Source organism: Podarcis erhardii, assembly GCF_964252035.2.
Source record: "Podarcis erhardii genome assembly, chromosome: 2".
Taxonomy (NCBI): domain Eukaryota; kingdom Metazoa; phylum Chordata; class Lepidosauria; order Squamata; family Lacertidae; genus Podarcis; species Podarcis erhardii.
This window is the reverse complement of record NC_138498.1, coordinates 70279307-70300841: the sequence shown is the minus strand read 5'-3', so window position 1 is coordinate 70300841 and position 21535 is coordinate 70279307. Positions and strand designations below refer to the sequence as shown.

The following is a 21535-nucleotide window of genomic DNA, read 5'->3' as shown; positions in this document are numbered from 1 at the left end:
GCTAGGCCAGACACTCTGTATGTTAAATCAGCTGTTCCTATTTATGATTATATATGCCTGATGCTCCATATTTTCATCTGAAATATAATTGAAATGCTGGTGTTGGTTTCTAGATCCCAACTGAATATGAAGCTACTAGTGCTACCTGCCCTGGGAACATTTTCCAATATAAAAGGATGATGTGATTTTTCTTGAGAAGCTGTGACTGAATGTCACTTTGAGATCCCAGCATGGGAGGCGTGTCATCATCGTGTGTCCATAATGGGGCCAGGAGCAGGTTAGTATCTAGGGCAGCCCTAGAGTCTGCTTGTATCCATGTCTCTTAAACACAGCACAAGTCGTCTTGTTCCACAACACAGGCTCATGCAGAAGTTAGCAATTAACTAAAGGAATTTCTGAGGAGGAGGGGAGTGCAGGATGGCTCTGAGGGGCAGCACAAGACTCTTTAGACTTTGCTCCTATCCCGTGTATAAAGGACACCTTGTGTTTCACCAGCCACTTTGCCTTCGAGGGAAGCGTGGATGTAGGGAGTGACCTTGAGCCCTGGGTGGCCTACCTGAAGCAGGTAAGGGAACAAGTAGGGACAAGAGTCTAGGGAAGCACTAAGGGACCAAGGCTGAGGCAACCTGGGACAACCAGCCAACCAAGAAGGGCACCTTCACCAGGCATGGATTTGGCAGCTGAATCCAAGCCACTCTAAAACAGGCTCTTGGCCCTCTGATACACTGAAACCCAGAATGTCTCATAGGATGACCAGCACAATGCCAGGCAGGACTTCACTAGTTATATCCATACCAGGCTGAACCCACCTGACCTTTTGGATAGTGTGGTTTCTCTCTCAAACTGCTGAAACCTCAGGTAGGGACTCTTTTCTGTTAGCCTTGAAAGTAATATGGAACTAGCCTGAAGCAAATGCTATTCCAATGATTGCAAGAGTATTCTGGGCCCCTGGGGGGGGGGAACCTATTTGAACAAGAGCCATGCCTTCTTGCTGCATGTGGGTGAAGCAGCTGGCACTTACTTGCAAGCAAGACCCTTGTTTATGACCTATGTCTGTTCAGATTGGCAGGCAATGATGTTACCTTATGGAAGAGAGAGTCCAGTCCAATGCCGCCGACCTACAGGAGGAGGAAGGGTCTTGCGGGCACCACCGTATTCCTACTGCCCCAGCCCCCAAGGTACTTAGCACGGGTGCCTACTCCTGCACCTGACTGTTCATCGTACAGCACACTTGATGAGCCTGACCTCTTATTCACCCTCTTATTCACTCTGCCTTCTTCTTGTCTTCCCTCTCTCTTCTGGAAGTACTGGGGGTTTGCTTGTTTTCTGTACAGTTAGCTCTCAAATAGAGCTGTGTCTAGTCTACTTATTGCTAAAACAAAAGGACTCCAGGCAGAAGCCACAGCAGGTGCAAGGACGACAGCAGCTCACCTGTGGGAAGGGATAAATATGGTACTTCCACAACCTTGTGTCCTCCAGATATTTGTTAGACTCCAACTCCCAACCACCCCGGTCAACATGGCCAGTGGTCAGGGGTAATGAGAGTTACAATCCTACAAAATCTGGAGGACAGTAGGATAGTCTGTTACTTTGGGTATTACATTTTCCTGGGGAGGTATTGGGGCGCTTAAATATGGCACTGAAGATGGCCTTTTGGGGGGGGGGGAGATGCTGGCCTATCATGGGATGGTACAGCAGGATTTTTTTCTGCTGGATCCTTTTTCGTTGATTAGTTCTAAGGATAGTCTCCAGAGATGCTACTAGTTTCTCTGTGAACTGCTTTACTCACAACAGGATATCCTGACTTGGGACACAAGTTAGTAATCCACATCTTTCTCCATAGCTCTACAGAGGATCCCTGACCCTAGAGCATATCTGTTCCCCACAGTCAGTACTGTGAGTCATCTGGACCATGAGTACCTTTGCCCAGGTTCTCCTGGGAAGTTGTCTGAAACCATGGAGAAGTATGAACTGGACACTCATTCCTCCAAGCCATGGAAGGGCCCCCAAGCAGGCTTGGATGAAGGGCAGAAACCAGGTAAGAGAAATACGCACAGGGCCCTGCTAGACATAAGCAGCTGTACTGGAGCTCCCTCCATTATTCAGTCTGTTTATTTATTATTGTAAGTAGGGAACATGGGGCCCTCCAGATGTTGTAAAACTACAACTCCCTATATTTGCAAAAATAATTGTAAAAATCCCAAAACATCTCACATCACCCGTGATTGTTGGCCATCTTATTTATTTTTTATATTTTTAAAATTGAATTTAGATACAGCCATATACCTGGAGGTCTCAGGGTGGTTCATCTTGGCTGAGGCTGTTGGGATTCAGAGTACAACACCAGCTGGAGTGCCAAGGGTTCCCCAACCTTGTTTTAAATATGTATGCCCAATTTTAAAAACAACCTTTTTCTCCAAAGCAGTTTAGAAGGAGTAAAACTGATTAAATACAAAATGTATTCTGTATAACGTTACATCCTGTTAACATTCAAACCAAAGAAGACAGCATAAAGGGGGTAGAAATTAAGAGGAAGCATTGCAGACCTCCCCAGGCAGTGTATTCCGCAACTACGATTCCACCATTACTAAGGCCCTTTGAGTATCTGTATGTCTCATAACCTGGGTGAGTTCACATAGGCAGATGCGGTCCAAAAGCTATCCCTGCCCTTTTATCTACCTGGAGGGCATGCTCCAGCAGGGCACATCTGAGAAATAGTACAAAAGAGGAGAGCTAGCCAAGTTGCCAAAGGGCACTGAGATGCAAAGTCAGGATTGCGAAAGTCACAACTTCTCCATGTACAGTGGTACCTTGGGTTACAGACACTTCAGGTTACAGACTCTGCTAACCCAGAAATAGTACCTCGGGTTAAGAACTTTGCTTCAGGATGAGAAGAGAAATCGTGCAGCAGCAGCGCGGCAGCAGTGGGAGGCCCCATTAGCTAAAGTGGTGCTTCAGGTTAAGAACAGTTTCAGGTTAAGAACGGACCTCCAGAACGAATTAAGTTCTTAACCCGTGGTACCACTGTATCTTTCCAAGAAGGTATCAACTAGATCAGGGGTAGCAAACATAGCACCCTCCAGATATTGTTGGACTCCAGCTCTCATCAGCCCCGGCCATCAGAGGTGATGGGAACTGAAGTCCAGCAACATCCAGAGGTCACCATGTTAACTTCTGAACTAGCTCAAGGGTAGCTATCAAATTCCATCATGGGGAACCTCTCTAAATCCAGTATGTGGTAGTGAAGGTGGGGTGGAGGGGAGAGGTTTGTTTTCCTAGGGAGAAATTAAGGGCCTCGTCAAACAATGTTCTGTTATTCAGCGAATGTATTCTGATTTATTGGGCGGGATCCAGAGCTCTTCCTTCAAGCTAGTATTGTTGCAGTGTGATAGGACGTTATCCTGAGATTCAAGCAGAATTGTTTCACATAGAGGGTCCCCTGTCCCCACAGCTACAGTCTCCGTACGCTAGGGTTGCCATATCTTGAAGAGCAAAAAAGAGCTGCTGCCAGCCCAAGCCGTGGAAAGAGGTGCACAGGGCTGCTGCTGCACCCACACACCTCTTTCTCTGGCTCAGGCTGGCAGTGGCCACAGATTGCAGAGCAGCCCAAGCCCAAGCTGCTGCCAGCCCAAGTGGAGGCAGGACCCCAGCTCTGAGCTTATCTGCTATGCCCTCGCTCCACTGTGGCACTTTGACTTCCAGGCACAGTGCCTTCCTGGGCATGCACATGCCCCCCCCAACCCCCAAATACCCTCTCAAACCCAGACATTTCCTTTAAAATGTAAAAATCTGCCCAGATGGGCATGTTGCCCCCCGCCAAAAGAGGACATGTCCTGGTTTTCCTGGACAACCCTACGGTAGGCAAATGGCACTGCTGTATGTAAAGTGTTTGTAGCTGTTGCACAAATAACATGGGTTCCTGTTGAATGCTGCCTATAACATCATTGGCAACAGCTCTTTCCGCCCATGCCTCTGCCATTCCATAACCTTAAAAGTGCTTTAGATGCTGCGTCCTCCTCCACAATGCAAATCCAGCATGAGAGTACTTATGTAGAACACACATTATAGACAATCACCAGCATGGCTTCCCTACGGCAATGCCTTGCTATTTTGTCATTGATTGAATTTTAATTATTCCTTTTGCTACAAATGTTCAAAGGCATTCTTTTTTTGCTGCACGTATGCAGTGTAAGTGAACCCATCTTACAAGCACAGATAATTGCCCAGCTGCCTTTGCAAAGTCCATTGTTGCTAAACCCACAATGTTTAAGAAGTCTGTGAAAAGGGAATGAGAGCTGTTGCGTGCGTTCAAGTAAGGGCGCTGGCAAAACTGAATGTCCCTGCTTAAATGCTTGTGTGCAGGATTGAGGGGGAATGAGTTCCATGTGCTTTGATCCTGTGAGCTACTGCTGCAGCTCCCTTGCCCTGCTCAAGATACCAGAAATTGACCTCGGGGCAAGGGCAGTGACTGCTGCTCCCTAGGCTTCACTAGAAGTTCACAAAAAGTTTGACCTGTTGCAAACATTTGCTTTCAGAGTGAGCTGCAGGATGCTTGTGCATTCACAAAGGGAACTTTGTGAACCCCTCCCGATAAGCCACAGCCACATTCTTCCTTGCGTTTCCATGATCTTTCACTTAGTCTTCACTGCCTGGTCAGAATATAGAAATATGGGAATCTTCCTTATACCAGATCAGACTGTTTCTCTGTTTAGCCTAGTATTCCAGGTATCTTCATCCAGGACCCACTTTTAACCCAAACAAGAATTTACATGGTGCTAGTGCTCCTGTTGTGACCCATATTGTACGAGTGGGTCCTGACTACCACTTGAATTCCAGTGGACTCTACTCTTACCTGCGATAGCTTTCAAAGAGTCTTAGGCAGATGTTTCACACAGCACCTGCCTCACTTGAGGTCACCACCTTACTGATGCTAAGCAGATCTAGGTCTGGTTAGTACCTAGAGATGTGGCTGCCTGGGAGCCACCTTGGGTGGCCATGATGCCATGATGGAAGATAGGTGGAATATGAATGTTGGACATGAAGAAGACAACAATGAAGAAGACGATGCACCTTGTACAGCAGGGATGGATAAGTTGTGTTCTTTCCCATGCTTTGGACTACAACACCCATCATCCCTGACCACTGGCCATGCTGACTGATGAAAACTGGAGTCCTATAATACCTGCAGGTCTCTCCATCTCTGGCGTGCACTATTGCTGTTTTGCAGAAGATTAGTGGTTTGGTTGCTTCCACACTAGCTTTTTCCAGCATTGCTGTCCAGTCACTCAGTTTTTATGAAGTATCCAGATGGTGAAATTGTCAGCTCATTGCATTCCAGTGTTTCTCACTTGATTTGTTTTTGCTGCTATTATTATTATTATTATTAATATTATTATTATTATTATTAAGCATCAGCCTGTCTAGAGCTTTTTAGGGATAAATTTAACTGAAAACTTCCTGCTGACAGGCTCAGCATGAATTATTAATTCCAGGTGTACCCAGTAAAGCTCTCAGCAATGAATATCCTTTTTTTCCCCCTTGCTTATCTTAATTGCCCCAATACTGCCCTACATTCCTGAGGTGGAGGGTAGAAAGAAGGCTTAAATTATTAATACCTTTTTCAATTTAAATTTTCTGTTGTGAAACAGTGCTATTTCTCTAAAGAAATAATGGAGAAATCAGTAATCAAAGCCTCCCTCACTAGTCCCCAGGTACAGAAACTGATATTGAGGCAATTAAGAGAAATTATTTAAGGGGCAATAAACAAAGTATTTGTTGCTAATCCACACCTCTAGCAATAAAACAGGCTGACTCTACACAAGCAGCAAACTTTTAATTAACAGTAGTGGCAATCTCTGCTGAACGGGAATTAGCTGTGAGTAAACATTATAAGAAGGTCTCTTGGCCATAAGATACGGCACCAATGAGTAATATAGAGCTGTAATAAGTGCTTGTGCACACCTCCCTTTTAATTTCCCTTGTAGTGAAGTGCAGAAAAGCAATGCCTCAACAGCACTCAAGAGCCCAAGTGTGGTAGCCACCATTATGCTTTGAGTTTCAAACAACAGGCAGAAAAAAAGAAGTCTTGTTTACATCCTTTTTCAGTAAATGGGTTGCATCTTGGATTCTGTGTGTTCACCCTGACCACAGGCCCCTGTCCTTAACAGACAAAGCTTCAAAGAGGAGGCCCTCCCATTTATGTATAACCAGAACGGACTGCAGCCATCACCTCAGTGGTACCAGGGCAAGGTGCAATGGGAGGGAGGTGTGGCAAGTTGCTATGGAGACCGTGCCACGTCTTCCTGTCAGAGAGAGGGCCCGGGTGTCATGTGACATGGAAGCAGCACTCCTGCCATGTCTGCCAGGGGCCTTTCTGAGGAGAGGACGGGGAGGAGACCGCCAAGGAGCCCTCCCTGGTGGCTCCTGACATGGGAACTAACGTGCAGACCAGCAGCGCAGGAGGAGGGTGCTGTAAACAGGTTCTGTTCTGGAGCTGAGGCCTTGGGCCAGGGGGAGAGCCACATCCATGGGCAGACTCAGGGAACCTGTGGCCGTCCAGAGACAGTTGGACTACAGTTCCACCTATTCCCTGACTATGGGTCTTGCTGGCTGGGGCTGATGGGAGGTTCCCAATATCAGGAGGGCCTTCGGTTCCCCAGCCCTACCCTTGGGCAAGAGGGCAGTGACCACTTCTGGTGGGCTAGGCATACTATGCTACTTGGGCAAAATTGTTACCTGTAATAATAATTTTATTATTTGTAATCCACCCATCTGGCTGGGTTGCCCCAGCCACTCTGTACCAGGTTTTTCAGGATTAGGATGACCATAAACCATAGCCCAAAGATACAACTGTGTTCACAGGGGCTTAATTTTCTTCGAGGAACAGCCTAAGGCTACCACCCCAAATAAGCCCCTTCCCCCAGAAAGTTGTGATACCAAGGGACCAGTGACTCACCCATCCTTGATTTCTGGCCCTTCTACCATCAGTTCCAGGACTGCAGGAGCAGAAATAATGATAAGCCCAGAGCTCATTTGGAAGCCTAAGGCCTCGCTTCCCTCAAGGCTTGGGTAGAGGAGGAGACAAAGACTAGTCACTAGCACATGCTCTGGATCATGGTGGTGGAAGAAGGTGGGGCAGCTGGGGTCTCAGTCTCTGCCTATGAATTGCTGGTGCAACAGCTTCTCGCCCAGCTTTGCTGACCCAGCCCTGCATTTGCTGTCTCTTCTAGCTCCTTCCCAGCTTTAGCCATCAAATATTTTAGAACATAAGTAGAGGAGTGTCATCCCCCCCATCCTCCCATTTTGTATCTAGCTCAGCCATCTTGTGCCTTGAATACTGGTACTGCTGGTACTGGCTGAATACCTGGCATAAGCTTCATCCACAGCTGCTGGTGAAATTATCATTACTTACATGGCCAGTTTAAAGCATGATTCTAGGGCAGGGATGGAGAACTTGTGGTCCTCTAAGATGTTGTTGGATTTCAATTCCCACCAGTCCCAGCTGGCATTGTCAATAGTCAGGGATGATGGGAGCAACCTTTGAAGAGCCACAGGTTCCCCAACCCTGTTTCTAGGAACTAGCCCAGTTCCCTCCTTTCCCCCAATACTTCAGCTTCCCTTATAATAGCATGTCATTTATCTTGCTGTTGCAGTTTGCCTTGTAGCTCATTGGCTATTTAGCATTTAATCACTATATAATTAGAAATGTGGACACAACTTGATTTTTTGTGTTCTAGTATCAGGAGAAGTGAGACTGAAGAACAAAAAATAGCACAGAATATCTGAGAAACTCCCTAGATACAAACAAAGCAGTGGGGGACATTTTCACAATCACATACTGTTCCTCCATGTACTGTATGTTAAGTCTTAAGCTTTTTTCCTCAGCCAGTATGACCAAACTGCCAACTGCTTATGTGTGTGAACTTTCATTTCAAATTATAAAATCTGTGGGTCGTTCCAACCTGCTAGATAACACAGTGTGTGCAATGAGTCAATACTTTAATGTTGACTATTACTTCTTTTAAGACAGTGATGGGATTCTGTGGCCTTCTAAATGCTGTTGGACTCTCAACTCCCATCAGTCCCAAACAGCACGGCTAATAGCCACAGGGATTATGGGAGTTGTAGTCAAACAACATCTAGATAGCCACAACTTCTCCATCCCTCTTTCAAGAAAGCAATTTTAATTCGGAGCATGTCCCACTGAAGTCAGTGAGTCACTTCTGAGTAAACTGGCGTACAATAGGGTTGCATATTATAGGATGCAGCTGAGGAAATAAATAAGTTCAACTAGCTACCGTTATGTCTGTTATCTTAATCAAGCTGATAAGGACTTTCACCATCACCCTTAACTCTGGCCTAACGAATATCCTAACATTCACCATTAAACCCAAAATAAACAGAAGATGTGAGCATTTGTAAAAGTCAAAACCAGGGTCAGAATGCCTGAAGGGTATTGTGTGCAAAACCATAGATACAACTTCATCATGAATCAGTAATGATTCCCTGCTTGTTAGACTTGATGTGAGACATCAAGGCTGTGTAACAGTGACAACGACACACAATCTGTTTCCAGCTGATAAATATTGAGAGAGAACATTTCCCACAGAGAAGTCTCCCTTGAGAGAAACAGCTGAGGCATAGGATTGTGCAAACTAGCTCAAACGTTTGCTGACCCCCATCTCTCTCACACTGCCCTTCGGTCAGAGTTAAGGTGCTCATGTTGTGTTAGGACGCACTTCCTTTGCATTGTTCTCAGTTGCCCAAGCTGGCTGTGTGGGTGCCTGAAGGATTGCAGTTCCCACTTCTGTCCATTTCCCTGCTGCGAAGCACTCAGCATTTATAGAAAGATGATTGGCAGGTTCCTTACTGTTACTAAGCAACCCACACTGGAGTTGAAATGAAATGGGTTTGTTTTTAGAACTGGAATGCCAGTCTGACTAAATGATGCCTCTCCTCCACCTCCCTCTTAGTGCAGATTGGGGCACAAGCTGACCTCGTGGTCATTTTGTGCTTTTGCTTTGTACCTTTCCTCGGTTTTTTTTTTTGTATTCTGGTTACAGGGACTGAAAAAAAATCTCCCTGCAGAGATTCAGGGCTCATCCAGACTTCCTGTTGCACCATGTTTTCCACGCTCAGGTCCGGAATTTAAATCTCCATGTCCATGTGTTTGGCTTTTCTTTTCCCCTCGACACTTTCCCTGGGAAAACTCACATTTTACCGGTGAATCGGAGCAATTGGCAATCCTCAGTGGAAGCTCAAGTCTCACCCACACTTCTGTTTATCTTGTGCCTAGAAAGCATGTGTCCGAGCGGGTTTCCTGTGCTATTCTGCTTTCCAAGAAAAAACTCACTCTTTAGCAATATATCAGAACAAATGGCAATCCGGGGAATACCTGAATTGCCCTTCGAAAGGAGCTGGACAAGAGGAAGTATGGAGAAGCCCTAAGTGTGGGGAAACAAGGGAATAATTGGTGGGTGCAGGGGACTTGAGAGGCTTCAATTGACCAAGATAATCTCTAACCTAATGTCTATTGTTCCACTGTAGCGCTTGGAAGATGGGCAAGGACCAAATCCATCCTCATCTCCATTCTCAAGGTGCCTCTGATGTTTGGCTTTTTGTACCTGTTTGTGTGCTCCCTTGATCTGCTGAGCTCTGCTTTCCAGTTGGCAGGAGGTGAGGGTCACAATGTATGCCTGTCTCCCCTTCCTCCCTTCCTTTCTCTATAGGGTCCATGGGAATGAAGCTGCTTGATCCCCTTCCCTTTGGTCTTATTGCTTCCACTTCCTGCCTTTCTCTGGAACTGGAGTAGGTCCTGCTGAATCCAGGCTATTGCAAAAGAGCCTGAGGTCAACAGCATGGAGAGGGAGAACTGTTTTCTCATTGCTCCCATGGCTAAAGATTGCCAGTTCTGGACCCCTTCATCCAGATGTGCTTTTCTTGATGGGGAGTCCAGAATCCTCAGAATCTCTTTCAAAAACAAGCCATTTTGCTTGGAACATTTATTTAGTTTTCTAGCGCAACTAGAAAATGACTCATCCAAATAGGAAGCATTTCTGGTTTGCTTTGTCTTGCTGCTTTACAAGCTGCATTTAAATTGTGGTAGGTACATCTGCTACATTTTGGAAGTGGCTCAAGGAAAATTCTGTCTTGCTTTGTAGGCCCTACTTGTCAATGTTAGTATTTCATGCCTCCAATGCTGCAGATGTGATTGGTGTAATTCACATGCCTGTCTGGGAAGAGTGTGGGAACGGAAGACAGTCTTATTTCTTCTGCTATGTGTACTGTTACACTATACTTTTGCTTTTGTTCTGTCTGTTCCCTCTGAGCTGGAAAGCATGCAATGATTCTTTTGTTGGTATGTAGCGTGTAAATAAATACATAGATTAGCTCTACAATGTCTTGTTCTTCTTGCTGTGTTACGCCAGAAGATTAGTGTGCATATATCAGTTGATGTATGTCGCTGAAGCGCACTGGAGAAGAAGGGGAATGCCTTTTCCAGAGCTGCGCATACCGTAGGAACGCTCAGAGTTTGGGGGCTGCAGGGGCACCCCAGGATTTTATTTCCAACAGTCAACCCCACCTCTTAGTCCTGAAATGTATTGTCATACCACTTTGTGTTCTCAGTTCAGCGTCTATCGGGGGCAGCGCAATATCTCATTATCCTTGTACTGCATTCTCTTCTTCTTTGGCGATCACTCGTAGCCAAGTAAGATTGTCTTCCATGAATATGGTCTTAACAGTGTGTCCATAGGTGACTGAGGAGGCTAATTCTGAATCTGCACATCCTTCCACAGTGGGGACATAGGTTTTCAGGCAGGAGTTGATCAAAGTGAGAGTTTGCCAAATGTGCCTTCCTCTTAGCTTGTTTCTCTCTTTCAGCCTGAGTAAGTGCTTCTTCAAAGTCCATGACACCTTTGGTAGAGGCTATTCTCCAATTGGAGCGCTCGCAGGCCAGTGTTTCCCAGTTGTCAGTGTTTATACTACATTTTTTAGATTTGCCTTGAGAGCGTCTTTAAACCTCTTGTGTTGTTCACCGGCATTACACTTTCCATTCCTAAGTTGGGAATACAGTAGCTGCTTTGGAGGACGATAATCAGGCAACCAAACAACATGACCAGTCCAACGAATGTTGAAGAATCATTGCTTTGACACTGGTGATCTTTGCTTCTTCCGATACACTGACATTAATTCGCCTGTCTTACCAAGTGATAGTAAATTTTTTTTTGAGACACCTGAATCCCAAAATGGTTTTAGACCTTCTATATTGCATTATACCACATTTCATGGTTATGGAGTTAGTGATATTTCAAAATGTGCTCGCAGCAGAATGCTAGAGACTCAGACCCCCAAAAACATATTGCAAGAGGCCTCCAATGACCAAGCACGGCTTTTGTTCTCTGCACAGCTCCTGCTTGTGCCTCCCATATCTCTACTTCTTCCTGATTTTTGGGTCCTGTTATCCCTTGTTCTTGATCAATTTGCATTTCACAGGAGAGGCCCTCTCTTGAGAAGGGTTATCTTGCTTGGCCTTCTAATCAAGTCACTTAGGTTTCCTTCTATATCAGGGACCTGCTACCAAATACTACTGGATAGCATCATATTCTCCTTTCCACTACCTCATTTCACTGGCTCTCTATAGTTGGCTCCTTTGTGCTTGCCTTCCAATCTATGCTGTTGGCAGGGCTGGGCATGGGGGAGTAGAAATCTGGTTTTGAATCAGGTTACATTTGTATCCCATTCAGTTGCAGGGAGGGGGACCCATGTGGACTCATAGGGTGGAAGGCTGGGTGGCCAACGGTAGGTGGAGCAACTAATTCTACTTTTGCCTCCTCCTCCTCCTCCTCCTCCTCCTCCCTGCTGAATTATGCAAGGGCAACACTGGGACAAAGGAGGAGGCAGCTGACAGCCAAGGGCACCCCCTGGCTGGATGTAATCAAGAAGGCAGGCAGGCGGGGGCTGGCTGAGGGGCAGACTTAAGTTGGTGAGGCACTGCTTGCCTGGGTGGAGAATGGAGAAAGATGTGTGGAGCAGGCAGAAAGCTCTTACTTTTGCATGGCTGCTATGTAACCTACTGTACAAAGTCAAGAGTCACATCCACTGCTCTACCCACTTTGGCCTCTGGCCCCACCAACCACTGGCGTGTGGCCTCTGGAAGGTCCCCCACAAGGGAATGTGGCCCTTGGTCTGCAGAAGGTTCCCATTCATGGTCAATCTAGAGAAGCATAAACAACCTTCCACTTACATGTTTCCTTCCTTAGTGAAAAGCAGCTAAAGTTGGGAGTGGAAGAATGCTGGGGAGGAGGAACTTGCTTAAGGATTTCAATTCCAGCCAGCTTGTTGCTGCTAGAAACCCCTTCCCCAATTTGTGAGCAAATGTGGAAACATTTGGGTCTTACCAAGTGCTCACACAGAGACTTCTGTCTTCTGCCCCATAGGTAAAGTAGCCGGTGACATTATCAATGACAACGCCATCCTCTCCAACCCAGTGGCAGGGCTTGTGGTGGGAATCCTGGTCACCGTCCTGGTTCAGAGCTCCAGCACCTCCAGCTCCATCATCGTCAGCATGGTCTCCTCGGGGCGTGAGTCATTCTGGCAAACATCAATGTAGAAGGGAGGGGATGTTTCTGGAGGTGTGGCTTCATGTGGGTGCAGGAGAAATTAGGTTGCATGCTCCCCGCTACTCCGTTCCCACATTTGATTCTTGTATGTCTACTGGCATCACTGTAGCCATCAATTTGCCTTGGCAGCATTTTCATACTTTGCTGTTATCACAAGGTATCTTTGAATTTGGCTGGGAGTGGGAGACGGATGAAATCTGAATGGGATGTGTGCAGGGCTGAGGAGGAAGGGAGAAGAAGACAGCACATGTTGGGGCACCATAGAGAGGTTGTTTGCTTGAAACCTCACTCTGTTTCTAGTGCCCCAGATGGGGTACGGAGTCAGAGTACCCAGAAGGCACTGCCCTTGCCCTTTCCTTCCTAGTGCTGGAGGTACGTTCCGCCATCCCCATCATCATGGGTTCCAACATTGGCACTTCAGTCACCAACACCATTGTGGCACTGATGCAGTCCGGTGACAGAGATGAATTTAAGAGGTGAGTGTTGTGGTGGGCATGCGACGGGAGCAACCAGTGGGGCTGTTGAAAAGTGAGATTGGTGTGGGCTGCATCTATGGGGTATTTTAGAGAGAAAGCCAGTTGTAGTGCAGCTGATAGAGATGGGTGAAGACCAAGAATTAGGAGGGGATCAGAGGCGCTTGGAAACTTTACGGTGACTGGAGCTCCTGAGGCCCATAGGAACTGACTGGGGCAGTGAGGAACAAGACCATCTTAACAAGGGAGTAACCGTACCTTCAACTGACTGGGTAGGCCGAGTAGACAGACAAAGAGATGGAGTGGATGGATGGATTGGAGAGAGATTTGGCCATGCAGAGGGAAATTGTTTGGCAACACAATGGTAATATGAAGTATCTGATATTTGGACCATTGCCCAGTTGAGACCATCCCCATCATTCTCATCCCCGCACTGCTACAGTTCACATCAATGATGGCTTCTCTACTGCCTTTCAGAGCTTTTGCAGGGGCCACCTTACATGACTGCTTCAACTGGTTGTCAGTGCTGGTTTTGCTGCCTCTTGAAGTGGCCAGTGGCTATCTGCACTACCTCACCACGGTGACTGTGGCAACTCTCAACTTCCCCAGTGGACAGGACGCTCCAGAGCTTCTGAAAGTAATCACAAAGCCCTTCACTAGCCTTATTATCCAGGTGTGTGTTGTTGGCAAGTCGTGCATGGTCTCTTTGGGCTTTGTCACAAGAGAAATAGCCACCTCCCCATGCTTGGGACCCTGGCCATGTCCTTATCCTCCATTCTACCTTCCAGTTCTTTCTCTAGGTGTTGAGTGTCAGGAGCCTAGCCTTTGTCTACATCTAAGGACTGTGGATCTGTTGGTCTCTGTGAAGTTCATACCTTCAATAAATTGTGGGGCTACTGAAAGATCATTATTTGGCTGCTGGTAAAGGGTCTATGTCCAAGATGCTGTAAAGCAAAGTAGGAAAAGGGATTTGGTAGCCAATAGTTGAGGGGGAAATGGGGAGTCAAGCAAGTCTTGCTTTACTCACTTCAGGTCACAACTCATGCAATGGGAGAAATGTTATTCTCTTATGGTGCAAGATATTGTGATGGGGACAGCCTTGGCAGGGGGAAACCCAGGCAGGTGTTGCAGTCAGTTCCCTAAGAACCCAGCTCAATTCCATAGCTTCAAGCTGATATAAAAATTGCTAGTCTGTTTGTCCAGGATTTCTAAAGAGAACATAAATTTCCAGACACTCTATGCCAGGGGTCTGCTTCTCCTTCTCTTCCTTTTATGGGAAACTTTGGGCTCTCTGTCTCCCATCCCTGACAGCATATCCATTATCTTTCCCCCTGTTCCCACAGCTGGATAAGTCAGTGATCACCGGCATTGCTACAGGTGACGAGAGTTTGCAAAACAAGAGTCTGATCAAGGTGTGGTGTAAAGCATCAGCTCCACAGGTGAGAGTTCCGGGTGTGTGTGGCCGGGGTGATGCGATGGGAGGGCTAGAAGCAGTAGGGGCTGAGTATCAGAATGTGCTGATGGTCCTGGCAGAAGACTTCAAGTCAGCGACTCAACATTTAACTACACAGTCCAGAAATTGATCAGTGAGACACCTTTGGGCATTTTGGAGAACGGAGTGTGAACAATTTCCATTTCTGTGCAGGGTTGGAAAGCAAGGTTGCACAGATCCTAGGGCACAATTGTGCTTTTTGGAGACAACAAAGCAGGAATGTTGGGGTGTGAGAGATGACATTGACCCGGTTCGCAGATCCTATTAAACCACCATTAAAATTAAGCCATGGTTTAATGTGCTGGTTCACAGTGCTGAAATCACAGGAGCTTCACTTCTCCCCTGCTCCTGCTGCTACTGTGCCCAGGAATCAAGCCATGATTTGACTTGTCATGTTGTCTTAAGCCAGTGGTGTCCAAACTTTATTCAAAGAGGGCCAACCAAGTTGTTGAGCTTTTTTAAGATTGAAGTTGTGGAGGTGTTTTTTTTAGGATTTTACCCCAGGAAATAAAATAAAATGCCACCACAGGGGCTGGATTAAACCGACCAGCGGGCCAGATTAGGCTTCAGCCCAAGGACTATGGTCACCGTGCTTAGCCAAAAAGACTGGACTTGTATGAGATGTTAACGCAAGCACACAGAATCATTATGGACAGGCATGGGAGACAATGCATTAAAATGAGCATTATGCGTTGCTATCCATTAAGAGCCATGAACAATTAAGTGCCATTTTAAGGATTAATTGATCACTGATGCAAGGTTGACAGCATTTAGAGGTTTTACTAGTGGGTTATCTAGAGATTCTTTGAAATAAGGCAAGTACTGTACTGTGGTGGAAACCTGACAAAAGAAGGATGATTGGTGTTGGAATTAGCATTTTAGTATTCTTTTGCCTGCTTGAAATAAGTCGGAATGCACAAAGGAAGTAATTTAGGATGGCTAACTGAAATGGCTAAACAGAGACACCAAATATTAACTATAGAACAACAAGGCCCTTTCTGTCTCAGCATGGGTGACTCTTTCCCAAGGTCCACAAAGCACCTGCATGTGGCTGATGCCTCCCTCCCTTTTTCTACAGATTTCTTCCTTGAGCTCTAGAGGAAGCTTCCTGAACTGCAGCTCCCGTGCCCTATGTAGCTTGGACAGTGCTGGGAACCTCAGCAGGGCTGTGAAAGAGAAATGTAAGAACTGCCAACCCCAGGCAGCAGGACCCTGTTAGAAATGGCAGCTGTACCTGTGCCGTTCCTGTGAAGGTGGCAAGGGAGAATCATGACTTAGGGCAAGAGGAATTGGATTGTTCCTAATGCACTCTCTGCACCTTGCTCCTTCACCTAGGCCATCACCTATTTGTGGACACCACTCTGCCAGACTTGGCTGTGGGCCTCCTGCTGCTGGCTGCCTCACTGATTATGCTGTGCACCTGCCTGATCATGCTGGTCAAGATGCTCAACTCTGTGCTCAAAGGCCATGTGGCCAAAGCAATCCAGAAGGTCATCAACACAGGTAGGCTGGCTGAAACCAGGCCGAGAGAGAACTCCTGGCTCCCTCAGTGGATACCCAGCCGTGAGCCAAAGGGTGTGGATTCTAGTGGAGACTCTCTGGGTTCCAGGCCACCAGAAGTTCACTAACTGGGTTCTCATGGCTGAAGCTATCTGTGGATCTCAGTCTTTCCTCCTTGTTCCTGGGCAGATCTGCCATCCCCTTTTGGCTGGGTTGCTGGCTACTTCGCCATGCTTGTTGGCGCTGGAATGACCTTTATTGTACAGAGCAGCTCAGTCTTCACTTCAGCAATCACGCCACTTATCGGTAAGTCAGCACTTACTCTGGTTCCATGGGCAAGATAGAAGGGATGTGTGTGTTTACACAAAAGGAAACTAAAATGGCCAGACTGACAATAAAGCCTATAATAAAGTCTCTCCCACTCGGCCTCTTATGAGGAAGTGGGTCTTCGGATTCCTGAATATCACTAACCCAATATAAGCATTTAGAAAGACCAAGGTGTTGCTGTAGCTTCAGCTAAACAGTAAGTGATTGTGCTGTGAAGCATAGCTAGCTCTGGAATCCCTCAGGAAGATGTCATGAGTAATAGCAGAATATGTCTTGAGGCGCTCTTGCAGTGGCATAAAGGCCAGGTCTTTAAAAAGGAATGTTCCCCATTGCCTGTTATCTTGAGTGACTCTTGAGGAGAAAGAAAGTGCTGTTTTCCTGATGGTTTTCTCTTTTTTCTTCTTCTTCTTCTGCGGGACAGGCCTTGAGCTGATTAGCTTGGAACGTGCTTATCCACTCACTCTTGGTTCCAACATTGGAACAACCACCACAGCTATCCTAGCTGCCCTGGCAAGTCCAGGAGACAAGATGGCCAGTGCCTTCCAGGTGAGCAGATGTCCTCTCCCTACTTGGTTAGGGTGGAATTACTTTAGAAGAGCATACCTTCCAAGCCAAAGGGTGTGTGTGTGTGTTATGTATACATACATACACACACATATGCATTATATACACAAATGCTGCCAAACAGAATCCACCTTGCACAGTTTGCGCATCCCAGGTCAAATATAGCTGATTTCAGCAATACCCATCTGGTCTTTTATGTATTTCTGTTTACTGCAAATGCAAGTGCAATGAATCTCTGTTTGGGAAAAAGGCAGTATAGAGAAGCAAGCAAGCAAGCAAGCAAGCAAGCAAGCAAGCAAGCAAGCAAGCAAACAAACAAACAAACAAACAAACAGTTTGTCATGACCGCATTGATCTTGGAAGGTCAAGGGTTATTATTATGTATTACATTTACTGTATTTTTCGCTCTATAAGATGCACCAGACCACAAGACGCACCTAGTTTTTGGAGGAGGAAAACAAGAAAAAAAATATTCTGAATCTCAGAAGCCAGAACAGCAAGAGGGAGTGCTGCGCAGTGAAAGCAGCAATCCCGCTTGCTGCTCTGGCTTCTGGGATAGCTGCGCAGCCTGCGTTCGCTCCATAAGACGCACAAACATTTCCCGTTACTTTTTAGGAAGGAAAAAGTGAGTCTTATAGAGCAAAAAATACTGTATATCCCACCTTTCTTCCAAGGAGTTCAGGGTGGCATATGTAGTTTTCCCCCACCCCATTTACCCTCACAACAACCCTGTGAGGTCAGTTAGACTGAGAGACTGTGGCCAACCCAAGGTCAACCATTGACCTTCATGGTTGAATGTGAATTTCCACTCTTGTCTGTCAGATGTCAATCCAGCACTCTGACCGCTGCACCACACTGGCTCTTAAAACATGAAGTGGCCCATGGGGAAAGTGGGATTATCTTCTTTACATGCCCTAGCTGTTTCAGCCTGTCATGCCATCATTTCTCAGTCTTGCTCCAGGATGGTTGCTATATTTCTGGTTTCCCCTCCTCAGATTGCTCTTTGCCATTTCTTCTTCAACATCTCTGGAATCTTACTGTGGTATCCCTTGCCTTGCACCCGTCTGCCCATTCAGATGGCCAGAGCGCTAGGTGAGCAGACGGCCAAATACCGCTGGTTTGCCGTCTTCTACCTACTCACCTGCTTCCTGCTGTTGCCATTGCTGGTTTTTGGACTCTCCATGGCAGGATGGCAGGTCCTGGTGGGCGTGGCAGCCCCTTTCCTATGCCTCCTGGCTTGTGTGGCCTTTGTCAACGTCATGCAGTCACGAAGTCCTGGCCGACTGCCCCGGTGGCTCCAGAGCTGGGACTTCCTGCCGTACTGGATGCACTCCTTGCAACCCATGGATGAGCTGATCACTAGGGCCACACTGTGTTGTGCTGGTCGTCGCTCAAGCAGCCAAGAGGAACAGAGTGATTTATCTCCTCAGATTAAAGCCAGTCTCTCAATCACTTCCTTAAAGGAATTGTCACTACCACCAAGGCCCTCTCCCCGACTAAATTTACCAGCAGTGCAAAATGCTACCCACCTGTAACCTGTGTTGGAACATAGCCCCATTGCTGCCTGCAGATAGTGGTGCTCAGCAGAAAAGGAATGGTAGACCTGACCTCTGAAAACAAAGTTACCTGCCACTGTGTAGGGAAGGGTGTGTGTGTGTGTGTGTGTGTGTGTGTGTGTGTGTGTGTTGAGCTGCAGTGCTGGTGGCTTCATGTGTGACTCTAGCTGTATGACTGCCATGTGTGTACCTGTCTTCCAGCCATTGTGGATTCTTCTGCCACTGTGTATGACCCAGTATTGAGTGTGTGTGTGTGTGTGTGTGTGTGTGTCTATAAATGTGCATTCAACTGTTGCTTTAAACATCAGTGTGTGTGGCTTGCATCCATGAGTGCAAAATTCAGCCTTTGCAACTGTGTTTGTGTCTCTCAAGGTGAGGGTGTTTTATGTGCAGTACATTAGATGCCCTGCCATGAGTTGGTTTGGGAAGTTGAGCAAGGTCTAAGCTTGGGATGTTCTGCATGGAGACAGCAGGGAAGTTCTTCCTGTAGCAGCACTGGGGATTATGCTGTGAAGTATTTTTCAGGATGTGCCACACATTTGCAATATATTAAACATAATTATGTAGTGGTGCTTGGAGATCATTCTCCACCCTCCTTTCCTTGACAATATGGTGCCAATAGCCTCTTTGTGACCTCTTGTCTCTCTATGACGGGGGTTCTAGACACTGCTTTAGTAAATATCATCTTTAATTTTTAAAAATTGTTTAGAAGTTTAAAGAAAAGTATTGCTATCTCCCCATTCACATTGCTTTTATATCTGCAGATGAGTTCCGAACAATTTTCTAGGTGGACTATCAAGGTTCAGTAGGATGGGAATGGGATGAGATAAGTGGCTTGAAGGGGCTTCTTTCCATGTATCTTTTGTTGTACGACTTCTTGCTTTCAGTCAAAGTGCAAACCAGAGTTTCGTGGTTCAAATAAAAATCCAGATTGGGAAGAGCTTGATGTTTATTATTTACAAAATTTGGTGCACTATTATCTTTGTCACACACACACACACCCCAACTCACCCAATGTACAGCAAAGGTGTATAATGCAGATCAACAGCTAGCAGTCAGCAAAAAGAAATTGCACATAAAACAGTAGCCATTTCTTACATATTTTTGGAAAAAAACCAAGTCCTGTGTTGTTAAAGAGAATATGAACACTTAAGAAAGCGCTGCCTTGGATGAGGAACCTGGCATGTGATGTGGGCAAATTCTCTGTTTGAGGCTGTCATCAAAATGCTTCTTTTGAGTTCTGAAGCCTGACCCATACTGCCTTAGGAAAATGTACACACAAGGATAAATTAGGAATGCCTGTGGTTTTTTTTAATGCTTCTAATTGTTCTATATCTCACTAAATAAATTTCTTTTCATTGAAGTTCCAGAACTGATTGTGTGGTTGAGTGTCTTCAGGGGCGCCGACTTATAAAAAATATTGGGGGGGCGGGGGCCCATACCGACTTATAAAAAATATTGGGGGGGCCCAAGACCTCCAAACCGCTGCTGCTGGGGGAACGAAAGGGGCGAGCCCCGGGCTGCCCCGACCTTAAGTGAACCTGTGAGGGCCTGCCCTTTGCGGCAGCCGATTGGCTGCCGCCGTGGGCGGTGAATATTAATGAGCTAGGGGGAATCCCCGCTTCTTGCGGGGCTGACGCCAGCCCCGCGAGATTGTTGATGGGTCGAGATCGGGAGTGGCTTTGTTTTAACTCATTACTGAATGTATTTTAAAAGGTAACTATCGTCAAACAAGGAAAATAAAAAATACCAACATAATTTTGTGATTTTACAAAGCATAATATAACTAATAATTTTCTTAAATTATTGGGGGGGGGGCTGAGCCCCCCCAAACGAATTTTTGAGGGGGCTCGGGCCCCCTCAGGCCCCATGGAGTTGGCGCCTATGAGTGTCTTTTAGACTAATTTGAGTTGTTCCAGGCACCTGCATTTTTTCTTCTTTAGATGTTCCCATGCTCCTTTTTCACACGTACCATGTGCTCTCCTCAACAGAATCAGTCTAAGCCACCTACCCACTTCATCACATACCCTTATATCACCACCGAATAGCCAAGGTTCCTTCTCTTTTTGCGGTCTCTGGCACTGGCAGCACATTTGAACTGCAGTCCTATGATTCAGAAATGCATTTTCCTGTTGTTCCATTTGATTGTTCAGGTAGGGTTTCCAAAGGTAAATGTCAAAAATAAAGGATGCTTTGGAGGTGTAGCTTTTGTGTTTGCTCTTTATGACAGCTATGACTATGAGTGCCATAGTAAAAGGAACATCTATTATAATCTTATGTGTCCCCACTCCCCCAACTGATGGGATGTTCCAAGGGTGTCATTACTCGATTTGGTTTCCTTTGGAGGAGAGAGAGCACTTTGGGGGCTGGTTCAGGCAGAATGAGAAAATATGTGAATGAGCCACAGTATGTATCACACTTTTGTGCTCTCTATCTCCTCTCATTCCCATAGGGAGATAAGAAAAGTCTGCTTCCAGTTTAAAACTAACCACAGTTTCCTGTCTGAACTTGGGAAACTGTAGTTTGTTTAAACTATGGTCAGTGAGAACAAGCCAAGATCATAATGCGGTTTGTGACAAATCGTAAATTTGCTTTTTTAATTTGGAAGTCATTCGGTATTGCAGTTAGTTTTAGAAAGTGGAAACTTCTGATCTCTTCAGTCACAGAAAAGGAGGAAAGGAAAGAGGAAAGTCTGCAGAAGCTCGCCTCCACTTGTTCATGTCCAAACTAGGCCATGATGCCTTTATAATATTTGCTTTATTTATAAATATGCAAGCAGATAATAAGTGGAGGTAAAGTGGTGCACCGTCAAAAACTAAGCTATGGTTTGGCTTAGTATTATGTCTGAACCCAGGCTTGTTGTTTGTCTCACTTCAGACAAATGATGAGCTGTAACCAAGGTTTGTTCTTGGCTTACCACTTGGTTGCTTGTTTGTTTGCTTGACTTAAATCCCTAAAATAACCTAGGGAAGTTTACCTAAGGAAAATTTCCCATCCCCTTCT

General features: G+C 46.1%; 1 protein-coding gene across 6 annotated transcripts; it reads left to right on the top strand.

Annotated features, from left to right (window-relative positions):
- Positions 1–470: 470 nt before the first annotated feature.
- SLC34A1 (solute carrier family 34 member 1) lies at positions 471–19472 on the top strand. 6 transcript variants are annotated; one of them, XM_081850222.1, is made up of 14 exons: positions 501–565; positions 749–858; positions 1062–1178; positions 1844–2038; positions 9547–9675; positions 12438–12581; positions 12985–13096; positions 13571–13766; positions 14437–14532; positions 15664–15766; positions 15921–16088; positions 16275–16391; positions 16834–16958; positions 17972–19472. In XM_081850222.1, the coding sequence occupies exons 3-14, from the start codon at positions 1073–1075 to the stop codon at positions 18509–18511; spliced, it is 2031 nt and encodes a 676-aa protein (XP_081706348.1). In that variant the 5' UTR covers positions 501–565; positions 749–858; positions 1062–1072; the 3' UTR covers positions 18512–19472. The 6 variants fall into 6 exon arrangements, with proteins under 6 accessions (XP_081706347.1, XP_081706348.1, XP_081706352.1 ...); XM_081850221.1 differs by lacking the exon at positions 749–858 and having other exon boundaries at positions 471–565; XM_081850226.1 differs by lacking the exons at positions 501–565; positions 749–858; positions 1062–1178; positions 1844–2038 and adding an exon at positions 5575–6249.
- The last annotated feature ends 2063 nt before the right edge of the window (positions 19473–21535 follow it).